This window comes from Thalia democratica, unplaced genomic scaffold (genome assembly GCF_965202585.1).
Source record: "Thalia democratica unplaced genomic scaffold, ktThaDemo2.hap1.1 HAP1_SCAFFOLD_577, whole genome shotgun sequence".
NCBI lineage: Eukaryota > Metazoa > Chordata > Thaliacea > Salpida > Salpidae > Thalia > Thalia democratica.
In genome coordinates, this window is record NW_028139601.1 from 45634 (window position 1) to 58326 (window position 12693).

General features: G+C 23.5%; 1 protein-coding gene across 1 annotated transcript; it reads right to left on the reverse strand.

Moving 5' to 3' along the window:
* Window positions 1–247: 247 nt before the first annotated feature.
* LOC145846707 (tetraspanin-18-like) lies at window positions 248–6953 on the reverse strand. Its single transcript, XM_082953352.1, has 6 exons — window positions 6872–6953; window positions 5877–5997; window positions 4433–4506; window positions 3591–3767; window positions 2482–2640; window positions 248–681 (listed from the first exon to the last, which is right to left on the reverse strand). The coding sequence occupies exons 1-6, from the start codon at window positions 6920–6922 to the stop codon at window positions 619–621; spliced, it is 645 nt and encodes a 214-aa protein (XP_082809478.1). The 5' UTR covers window positions 6923–6953; the 3' UTR covers window positions 248–618.
* Window positions 6954–12693: the final 5740 nt, after the last annotated feature.

Genomic DNA, 12693 nt, shown 5'->3' on the forward strand with positions numbered 1-12693 from the left:
ATTTAATGTTTTACAACAAGAAATAAACTTAACAAAAACAGTTATAAGTAATTGTGTATGTTACTAGTCTATATTTTCTAAACATTTTAAGTATTTGTTCTGTTGTGTTGATTAACTAAACTTTATTCAATTTTTTCCTTGTTATTTCAATTTGTAAAAATTTGCAATAAAGTTTTTTTAACTAAAAGATTTTTTATAAAACATCATTATAGAAAACATTTAAATTAAAAGCTGTCAATTATAAATCTTAAAAGCTTAAAGTGAAGTGTCTAAATTTAATTAAACTTCTTTAGGTAGGTATATACAGTAACTAACATAAAAATCATAAGTATTCATAATTTATTATGCAATAAAAAAAGCAAACAGAAAGATCAGCATTTTAAAAAGTAAGACAACATTTTAAAAAAGACACATGCAAAGTTCAAAACAGTATAACACGAAATGTGTGTGTGTAAAATTGAGGTTGAATTGACCTCTGGTTAGTTGTACTGCTTGTGTATCGACGAAAAAAAGAAAAATGCATTCTATGAACAGAACGAGAAAGGTTATGCCTTTTTTGAACTTTTGTAACCTCGATATATCGGGTTGAACTAAAGTAACCTTTACGATGAGTGAACTTTAGTAACCTTTGGTTTCGTCCATGGTTCTGATCAGCCAGCAAGCCAAAAACATGGAGACCATCTGAAAAATTTGATTTCATTAGTATAAAAAAAAAGTTGATAGTTTTTAAAAGTATTAATTGCTGTGATAACTTAAACTAACATGAAGACTATTTTAAAGTCTCTTTGGAATGAATAGTTTTTTCAAAATTTTAAAATTATCTATCATATATTAGATTTACATAAGGTTTATTTTAGCAGCTGTTATTTAGTAGTGCTATACATTAGAAATGTAGAAATGTATATAGATGTAACAAGCTAATTTGTTTAGAATTGAAATATAATTTCGAAAAAAAACACTTGTTGTAACATAATAATTAAATATTTAAAAAGTTAAAATAAAAAACGATTGATAATTTTTAGAAACATATTGTTCTACATATATTGATTTTAGCTCTTTATATTTTTTTATAAAACCCTAGTTTCTAAACAAATGAGAACCTCAAACTTAAAAACCTTTTAAAACAGTTGTAAGAAAAATTTTAATTTAATTTCTAATAAAACAATTTTCAATTATCACATCTTGTAAACAGGAAACAGTTTATTGCAATTTAAAAGCAATTAGTATCTTTTATTCATCAAAGAATTTCTATTTCGAATATTTTTATAGAAATAAATATAACATCCTACTAGTAATTACTACTTCCTTAAGAAATGTTCAACTTTGTAGAAATACTTGTAATCCTTTTCATTTCAGATATTACTTAGCATCTTATAAAAGAATTTTAAAGTTCCAAAATTTATAAAGCTTATTTTTAGATAATTTTCAACTTAAAAAAAAAATTACGTATACAAGTATTAATTTAAACTGAAAATGTTTTAGAAACGATTTATCTAAACATTTTAGTTGTTTGTGTTTTCATAAATTAACTTTACTAAAGTTTTATTTTTCAACCTGTTTTTATAGCTCATACTCGACTTGAGCTTATATAATTGTTTAGACAAGCAATTTAAATAAGGAGTTAAAAATAATAATGAAAACTTTTATGAAAATGGAGCGTATAAATAAAATATTAACTTTGTTTTAGTTTTAAGACGTTTTATAAAAAATCAAGTAGAAATAAAAATTTAATACTAAAATTATACATAGCTTTTAAAAAATTTTTTATCTTAAAGTATTGTCAAAAACTACTGTAAAACTTAATGATAGCTAAACTAAAATATTTGTTAACCGTATATAGTGTAAAATATTGAATCTAAGAACATTTTAAGTGTTTAGTTTATGTTTTAATACTTATACCACTTACAAATGACAATATCTAGTTTATTTTTATATTAAAGTATACACCTGCTAGAGTACTATTTAAATTAAACGAAAAAGATTGTTTATCTATTTAAACAATTAAATGCAAACTATGTTAGTGTTAACGAATTTATTCGGTCTGAAGTGCCTTTTTTGAGTAGTGTGTTTGATTTTTTTTTACATACTTCAAATAAACAAGCTTACATATGTTTTGGCCCCTCACAGTAATATGAACTTTTTGCTTTTTTTATTAAATAATAACACAAGTTAAAATTAACTATTCCAATTATTACCAGCTTAAAATGGTATAACTTCTGACCTTATCAAACATTAGTAAAAAAAAATAAAATGTGTATTTTAATTAAATAAGATATTCACTTCTCAACTAAAAAAAGACTAGATATATATTATTTGATTATACTAATATATATGAATATCAAAACTATTTGTTTAATTAACTAAAATAAAGTTATGTTACAAACCTTTAGAACACCTACTTATTTTTATTTAAACATGTAGTTGTTATACAGTATTAACTTTATTAGTTAAATTAGTTAAAAAAAAATTAATGTTACGAACCTCGACGAACAAAACCCCTACTGCCACCCCAGCAAGAACCACGATGTAATTGGTGAAAGCCGCCTTGCAACCGTCTTTGAACAGACCCAAGTTTTGGCACTTTGGTACTTTTCCGACTTTGACCCAGTCAGCAGGATTGTTGTATCCGCAGCACTCAAACTGTTTTTTATTTCGTTTTTCAGTTGTCAAATGTTTTATTTTGATACATCAAAAGCGTAAAAAAACTACAGGTAGTTTATAATAAGCACCTTTACACACGCACTATTTGAGCTGTTTTATTTAAACTATGTTCTATTAATACTAGTTTATTTTTTTTAATTTTTATTTAATTGTCTCAAACTCATAGTATTTTATCGTTGCACCTGCACTATCAGAACTGTTTATATTTTATTGTTCGTTTTACTTATTATATAAATGAAAAGATTTATGGTTGATGCTTACTTTTAACTTTTTTATTAATTTTAGTAACATTTTTATAACTTGAATATTTTTTGTGTTGAATTTCTATAAGCTGTTACTATTTTCTAAATTTAAATTTTTAAGTTAATCTTAGCTGTATGTAAACTAAATTGAGTAGTAAAATTTAAGCTACTTAAGTTTAATTTTATTATGGATAAAACTTCTAAAATGATTAACTTCTACAATGCCAGATGAACAATGCTTGTAATGTTTGTTTTTTTTTATTATAATAAACGAGTAGAATGGAAGTAATGGTCATACTTTTAGATTAAAACCAAAAATAGTCAGAACTAATAAAAGGAGATAAATTTTTTAAAATATGTTGTTATTGAAATTTTAACTTAAAATTATTTAACTAAGATTAACAAATTTGGTCCTAAACTGTTTTTATAATTGGTGAGATCTTTGATCTTTCTAGAGGTAACAAAATAAAAAATGTACCAAGTAACTTATCAAACAACATAATAATTGATAATAAATGCTTATTAAAAATAGTATCAACATTAGATATTTCTTTCTACTTATTCCTTAATAATGTCCCATGCGTCCATGAGAACTTTTAAAAAAAGTTTAAAATATATAAATAGTTAAACAACATAGTAATATAAATTTATGAAAAAAAAAATTACAACAATATAAATCTTATATACTTTATCCTGTACAGTGTTCCATGTATCCGTCAGAACCTTGATCTCAGTATCAGTAGAAGTTTCGTCGTACAACTCCATAGACTTCAGTATCAGTTCCTCGAATTTGTCCTGGTTGGTGTATGCGAGCACCGCTCCAACTATTTCCATGACAAAGATGAGGAAGACGAACACGAAGAACTGTTGGGAAATATTACATGATACTTACGTATTTTAAATACGTTATCTTGCTCAATATATACTGCTCCAACTATTTTAATTACAAAAAAAAGTAATTCAAACACAAAGAACTCATGAACAATTAAATATTAAGTAATAAATATATCTTAATATGAGTAGATGTTGTAGGTTTATATTCGTATGATGTTTAACTTCTTATTTAATCCAAATCTGATTATTGATTGTTTAATGTTCATGTTAAAACATTCAACACGCATACAGATTTCTTTATGTAAAAAGTCAATGTTATATATATCTGTATAAATATATATATATAAGTTTATTTAGAAAATTCTATCATTAAAGTAACAGAAGATATGTTTAATAAAAACGATATAATTGTTTTTAATTATCAGCTGTAGGTTCGAAATTAATTGCACTTTGCGAAACAATATAACAAAAACTATGAAATTAAAAATAAAAATCATTATGACGTAGTTATTGAATAATTTATAAATTAAATTGCGGAAATTGATATTTGCATGAATAATCATTTACATTTAATGAGCTTGATGTTAGTATGATTAATGTTCAACCTATAGTATTAAACAAATTTAGTTATAGACCAAAGTTGTATGTTATATACTTTGTTAATATTCTAATATGTAATATAAGTGTTAACTCACAATAGTCAACATGCATTTCGATTCTTTCATCGCTCCGCAACAACCAAAGAAACCGATGAGAAACAAAAGAGATCCTGTAAATTATAGTTGAAACTATTTTTGTTTATGAATTTTTTATTTGTTTATTAGCTACCACGAAAAATATTACACATCGATTTAATTTCTAACTCATACTTATAAAAAGTAGTTAATGATATACTGTAAAGTATATCAATAATGTAAAAAATATAAATGATTTTAAACTTACTTATGAACGAAGTAAGCTAATACTAAAAAAAAACAATATTGTAATTGTATAAATCTGCGAATTATGATAGTAAGATATTAAATATAAGTAAAGTGTTATAACCCATGAATGTTGGTATACTTAACTTCTTAAAAGCACTAGTCACAACTAAATATTATATTTTAAAACTCTCTTTTAGATACTTTACGTTATTTTCTATAAATCAGACAAGACAAAGTTGGTAATTTATCTATTAAACAAGGGTTAAAACACTTTAATAAAATCATTATTTAAAGCCAACAATTATTTTCACAAACAATTTAGAAATAAACAAAAACTGTTAATGAAATAAGTTTAAAATGAAATTAATTTTAAAACTTTAACTAAAGTGATAACTGTAAAATATTTCAAAGCATCTTAAAACTACCTGATACATCTCTGAATAAAAATTAATACTTAAATAACAATCACACAGCAGTTATTTTTTAAGTTAGAGCATGATATCAATAACAACACTATACACTAATTATAACACAAATCTTTTTTTTTTGGTAATGTTCTAAAACAATTACCTCAGTATTTATACGCGTCATTAGTTGGGCTAATTTTGTAAAACTAAACATTCAATATTTAAACAACTAACATTCAAACAATACAAGAGCACTTGAAATATGCATTCTATTGCACCTATAAACAAAAGTGCTATAAATGTCTAAAATTCTGTAAACTATTTTAGTAATTTCATGAAAATAAAGTAAATTTAGAAACAAAAAAGTAAGACTACTACTGTTAGAGATCCTGGAAATTATATTCTTGCGATAACGAGCATATAATGATCTTATAAAGAATAGTAAGATTGATATTGCAGACTGTATTCATAAAATAATTAACTTAAAAGCAGCTTACACATAAATAATAAAATTAAGATTATAGTAAAATACTAAGGAATAACATTTTTATTCGCGGCGATGAGTGAAAAATATGCACAAACATTTGTAAGTTTTAAACTTTTGAAGATTGTCGAAACTATCTTAATAAAACTATGACTATGAAGTGCACTTATAAACAAAAGTTAGATTGTTACTACTAGAGATTCTCTAAACTAAATTAAAAATGTTATGAACATACAATCAACTTATAACCAAAAGTAAGATTGTTCTGTTAGCAATCCTATAATTACATTAGTGATATACTTAATTCACATGAACAATATGTCACCTGCAGCTATGATCGCATACACCCCGTTCTTGATGCCGGGGTCTTCTTTGATCAAGGCGTCAAAAGATTCGGTTCCTTTCAACGCCCAGATTCCTAATCCCACCAATGCAGCTCCACCCAGCTGTAAGAAAAAAATTGTGTAATTTAATAACAATAAGCAATTGAACAAATAAATAGTAACTTCTCCTTACTTTTAAAACACCTCCTGATGTTTACTTAAATCTAGCATACACTTATTTGAGTAGTATAGTTTTGGTAAGCAAAACTACTTTATAGTTAAATTTTCGTGTTAAAATAATTGCTTTAAACTGTTAAAATTTTTATTATTTTATAACTTATGGTTAGCACCGTTGTGTGTGCTATACTTAAATTTTATTATATAAGTAAATTTATTTAACTGATTGAAATCTTTATATAAGTTGTGGTCAGAAAAAGTTTAAAACTTTTGTTGATGTTATTTAGACACCCAATCCAAATAGAGCAGCTGTTTCTAGTTTTAATAAATATATTTTTACTTCAGAAATCATAAATTTAAACTAAAGTTATACATATATACTGATTATTAAATAAACTCTTTTTGTTACTAGTAATTCCAATAAATAAATTATTGTTAAGTAATTGAATTCTTATTAAAGTTAAACTATATTGTTAATACATTAGTTCTCTTAACTGCTTATGCATTTTTAAAAAAGTTTTGGTTATATCGAATAGAAATTTATGTCAATAATTTATTTATATCTAATTCAATTTTTTGTATGTTTGTATGTCTACAGCTTACAATAAAATCTACTTTCAGTATTATTAAGTGTTATTTTTAAGTAAGTATTGTTAGGTCTAGACATTATACTTTTTAAAGTATGAAAATATAAACTCGAAGGTTAATTTAATATAATCTAAAGTATTAGCAACTTCTAATTAATAACTTTTGTTAAAAAAAAAACAAACCTCATCACATAAATAAAAAATAATTTAAATTAGCGACAAAATAAACTTACAAAGACAAGAAGATTGAAAACGAAAAGCAGACACTTTGCAACGCTTCCCATTTTTATTGAATTATTGTATTATAAAAATATCTGAAAGTGTTTTTGTTATATAATTTAAACTTGTATAAAGTGTCTAGTTAGTGAAGTTTAGTTAGTTAAATTTAGAGTTAACAATACAACAAAAAGTCTTTGAAAATATTAAAAACAGTTGTTAATTTTAACTATTTTTTTGATTTTTGAAATAATATTGTTATATTCAAAAAGTATCGAACTTTTACAGTTACAAGACCTTAAAAGTTGATTTTTTTTTAATTACTGTTTAATACTTGTTTTTAATAAACTAAAAAGTAATTTTCACTCAACTATAGTTTCATAAATAAAAAAAAAAAATATTAATATAAACAAAGTTTTATAAAATCTTAATTTTATGCACAAAAAAGTTATTGCGCAAAGCTAATTTTATCAGTAAGCTGTAAACCATCTGCATAAGAAAAAGAAAAACTTTTGTGTAACATACTTTTGCGATGCTTTACTTACAAAACAAATCAGTGCTTATTATAAATTAAGCAACCTTAAAATCAAAGAAGTTTATAAAGTTCTCTTAGTTAACGGTTAAAAAATAAAAACGTTATTGTAAACATTTAATTAAGTTATAAAATAGTTTAAAACGCAAATAAACGCAGTCTTAAATTAACTTTTGCTGATTAAACTATTAAACCAGTTTAAGAACTTATTAATCAAACATTGTTTTCATTGAGCATAGATCTTTTAATAAAACAATTACAAACTTATATACTATATGCACAAATGTTAAAGCATGAGAGAGTCTGTTTAATAATTGATGCAATTTTGCTCGGCTTACACTCTACATAAGTGTCGTAAATTGCTAGTAATTTTCAAGTGAATTGCACTCAGTGTGAGTTACCATAGCTTTATTTTGTTTGTAAGGTATAATTTTATTGAATAATATTTAATGACGCTTCAAACTGTGCTTTTCAAAGACCAGATGTTGTGATATTATAAAAATAACAAAAACCAATGTGCTTTTCGGATAAGTACTATATTTTTGAGTTAATATATAATTCAAAAAAGACTATCATTATTATATAAAAAAGTTTGGTAAGAGAAAACTCTAGTTTGCGTAATTTAAAATCAAAGTTTGTTGCGATTGTTTAGATACTAAAAAAGAATTTTAGTTATTAATTTTTCAGTTAAATAGACGTATTAGACAAAAAAACAAAAACAGTTTTTTTTTTTATAATTCAGAAAAAACAACAGCTATCATATTTTACATCTATGTTTTATAGTATTAAAAAATCAACTAGATTAAAATGAAAAAATATAATACCAATGCTTAATTATCTTAAAGATAATTATTAATCTATCATTTTATATTAAATCGCTTTTTTTTTAATAAAACTCTTTATTATAATTAAAATCTACATACGTAAAAAATCTAATTTTAATAAAAAAAAAAATTTACTTTAAAACTTTAAACAAGTAAATTACAAGCACTCTGTAATTTATTTTCAACATTACTCTACCAAAATTATAGCAAGCTTTACCTTTGTTAACTATTTGAAAACAAAAATCATATTTTATAATCTTTTATTCTAAAAGCTGTCTTATAAAGTACAGTCGGTTGTCACAAGGAAAACTTGCTATAAATAGAAGCTCTTAAGTTAAGCTTTTGTTGTTTTATGACCTTTTGGTTTATAAAAAAGTATATAAAATAAAGCATTTTGTATTTTTCTTTTAAAGTGTATTAGTTTAACTATCTTAACTTTGTACAATTTTCTGTCTGAAACTTTTTGTGTTTGAAACAAAATGTTGTTGTTTTTTTACATATATATAGAAGCTTTTGTTTATATTAAATAAATAAAACTTTGTATTATTTAAATTTAAAGTGTTTTTAACAAGCTTTAAAATAAACCTTTCATGTGTTCAACAAAGATGGTGTAAAATTAAAAACTTTTTTTGTTAACTTTTAACCTTGATTAATGTATTTTAAAATAGGTTTACAATATTTTTTTTCTTTTCTAGTTATGCAGACTTACTAACAGTCTTTTTAAACAATAGTAAAATTTAATATTATTTTTATTCTTATGCAACTTCAATTTATGATTCTTTTACTTTTAAAATACAACCAATACTTTGTTAAACGACAAATAGAAAAAATGTTGTAAGAGTATGTATAGAAAAAAAAAAATATTTATAAAATCAAATTTAAACTATACTAATACAATGTACTTAGTCGATTTTACGTATTTTATACAATTTAAAAAAATTAAGTTGTGTTGTCATAACAAAACAAATTCTTTTCTAATTTGTAAACGTGCTTTGAAATGTTTATTTCAAATAGCAAATCTTCATCGCATATAAATTGAATTTCTTAAACATAGGTACGCCCGTAGGGTATAGTAACAGTTTATACCTTATGAGAATTTTAAAATAACTTTTTCTAAGTAAACTTTCAAAAGCCATTCAAGTTAACTATTCAAATGCAAAGTCTGTATAAAAGGCAAACCACTCTAATGTAGGAATGTTACTTTCTCAACTGAAAAAAAAAAAACGTTTTAGATCTAAAACACACATTCCCAGTTCTTAAATTTTTATACAAAAAAAAGTATTCCATACTTAGTTCAGCTTGACTAGCTTTTATTACAATTTATACTTAAGTCTATTTTTAAAGTATAAAATTTTAATTACTTAAACTTTTTTTTTTTTCTAAAAACGTAGCTCGATCAAATAAGGTTTAAAATATATATTTATATAACCTTCAATTCTGGCTCTACAAATTTACGTAAATTTCGAACTAAAATTTATATGACGTCAATTTATATTTGTCATAGAACATAATTGAAAAGGTAAGTGCTGAAAAAAATAGCATACAACTTTCTCATATAATCAAATTAGTCATTAGTCTGAGAGAAAACTGTTTATATCTTATGCTTTATGACTAAAAATAATACCTATAGCTTCAACTAAATTTGTCTGCACTTAATTTTATAGTTGAAAAACAACCAAAAACAAAAAAAAAACAAATTTGAATGATGAAATGTTTTATTTTTTGAAAGTTTTTAAGTTTTTTATCAGTTTGAAAATTACTATGAACTTATTTTGGTTCAACAAATAATATTTAAAATTTATTACACTATTTTTGCTAAAAATTTTAAAGGCAAACAAATATATAAAATAACAAAACTATGCGAATAAATAAAGTCACAAACTATCAAATTAAAGTTTATTGCACACATAAACATCAATTTAAACAAAAGCAACTCAAAAAAACTAATATTAAAACAAACTACTATTAACAAAATTTACTTTTTACAGTCTGAACTTGTAGCAAAAAACACTAACATAATGATATTTATTGAAAAAAAAAACACTGTCTTTATTGATAAAAATAGCATCAAATTCTTTCAAATTATTACTAACACACTGTAATCAACAACAGTTTCTTTTTGATAAATTTTGAACTTGTAGTAACAAAACACTAAAAAACGAAGACTAAATTTCAAAAAGCACAAAAGAAAACACCACAATAAAATCGCTCCTTTCACACAGACGCACTCGAAGCATTACAAAGCGCGCAAAATTACTTTCCTCGAGTTTTAATTTCTCTCGTTTCGTTCACTACACTCTCTCTCATTTAAAAAAATTTACTACTCTCGTTTTATCTGCTGCAACTTTTTCGTCCAGGCAAAGATGTTTCTCCCACTAACTTCCCGTGAGATGTAAATTTTTGTATTTCGTGCAAATTTAAGGAGATATTGTGAAAATATGTTGTAACATTACCGTTTATTTAAACCATAAATGATTAAAAAAGTTTCTAGCAAACTAATAAAAACGTATTTTACGGTTCTGTAAAATTTTATGTACTTAAAAAGTTTAGCTCAAAAAAAAACTTTTTAAGAAATCAACGATTATTTTATACCTGTAAAAGTTGCTCGAAAATAAAAACAATTTAAGGTATATTAACAATAAGTAAAAATATAAATATAACACAATTTTTATTTTTACAAAATCTAAAATGATATGGTCATTATGTTTTGTGTTTCTGATGATTTTTTTATAAACTAAACAAATTTATTAATTTTACAAGTGTTTTAAATTATTTTTCACATGTTTTTCAATACTAAATAAGTCTGTGCGAATTATTTTTTCGCTTTATTAGTGTTGTCAACCATAAAAAATAAAAACACACCTTTGCTTGAACCTTTAAAGTACTTCATTTAAAATAAATAAGCTGATAAACTTAATGTATTATTCATATAATATTGCAGTCAGTTGTTGAAAACAATGAAACTCATACGATGAATAAAAACAATTAAAAAACTTTTTTAGTGATAGTTGTTTTGAAACATAGTTTTTTATATTATATTTAAGAAAATCTTTTTTGTTAAGAAAATTATGTAAATTATAATAAATGCAGTAGTTCTGTAGATCATGAGTTTTAAAAAAGTTAAGAAAATGCCATATTAATTTTAAAATGAGATAAATGTAGTATTTAAAGTGTAGTTAACATGGTGTGCTAACTTTTGTTTTTCAAAAACAATGTTGTTACAGTTTCAAAAAATCATGGCAAATTTCATTATGTGTAAACTTTTAAAGTTCCTGCAAATCTCTTTAAGCCGTTTATTTAAAGTGTCAAAACTATTTGTTTAGATATTATCTATGTTAAGCTAGTATTTAAGACCTTTAACTCATTAGACTTAAAAATACCAAAAAAAAAAATCTTTTCAAAACAGAATTGATATTTAGCTTTTTTTAAGTACTATTTCAGTTCACCGCTTCTAATTAGTACTGATATTTTTAACATATATATAATTAAAACCAGTTGTCGTTAGTAAACTTAGTGTTTATTTGCTTTATTTTATTAACTTTTAAAAAATAATAGGCGATAGCAAGATCTATCAGAAACTTAAACCGAAAAGTTTGCTATAATTAATCAAAAAAATGTTTTATACGATTTTAAATCTTACAACTGTGTTACTGCTATTTAAGCAAAATATTATATATTTAAACCTGTGCAATAAATGTTTTGCTTTATTAATTTTTCAATTGTAATAGTTTTATTGCTTACTTTTGCTCATGATCTTTAACGTACTTAATGAAAAATAAATAAGGAACTGAATGTAATTACTTATCTATATAATTTCATATGAATGAAAGTTTATTGTTTAAAACAGATTTTTTTGGTAAGCAATAAAAAGTTGTGTATTGTACCAGCATTTTATTATTATTAATAGCTGTATTTAACATAGCTGACATACTGGTCTTTAAATTTATTTCAATTATATATGTAGCTTAAAACTTGTCCTAAAAAAGCTTAGCAAAACTAATTAATTTGTAGCAGTTTTTTACATCATGGAGTTCATAAATTTAGTATATAAAGTATAAATTAACATAAACATAAATTGTACTTGATAAAAAACTTTACTTTACAACAGTTAATTTAAACTCAACATACAATTATACTTCTTTTAATACAAAAAATTCAAAATAAGATCGAAAGATATTTATTACACTTGTTAGGTCATCTGCTCCTTTTAAAAATTTGGTGTTGTTGCGTGTTTTTAAAAGGCTTTAATAAATAAAAAAGCAAATTAATTTTTTTCAACAAGTTTAATACCAATTGTTTAAATAAAAAAAGTTTTCAGAAAATATAGTTCTGCTTTAAAATAAAGTGTGTATAAATGTTTCCAAATACAAACTACTCAAGTAATTATGCATAAAAAATAGCTTTAAAAAAAAACTTCGCAAAACTATGTGCATTTTTTTTTTGCTTCCAAGAGTAATTTATTTTAAACAGCAAGAAAAAACAG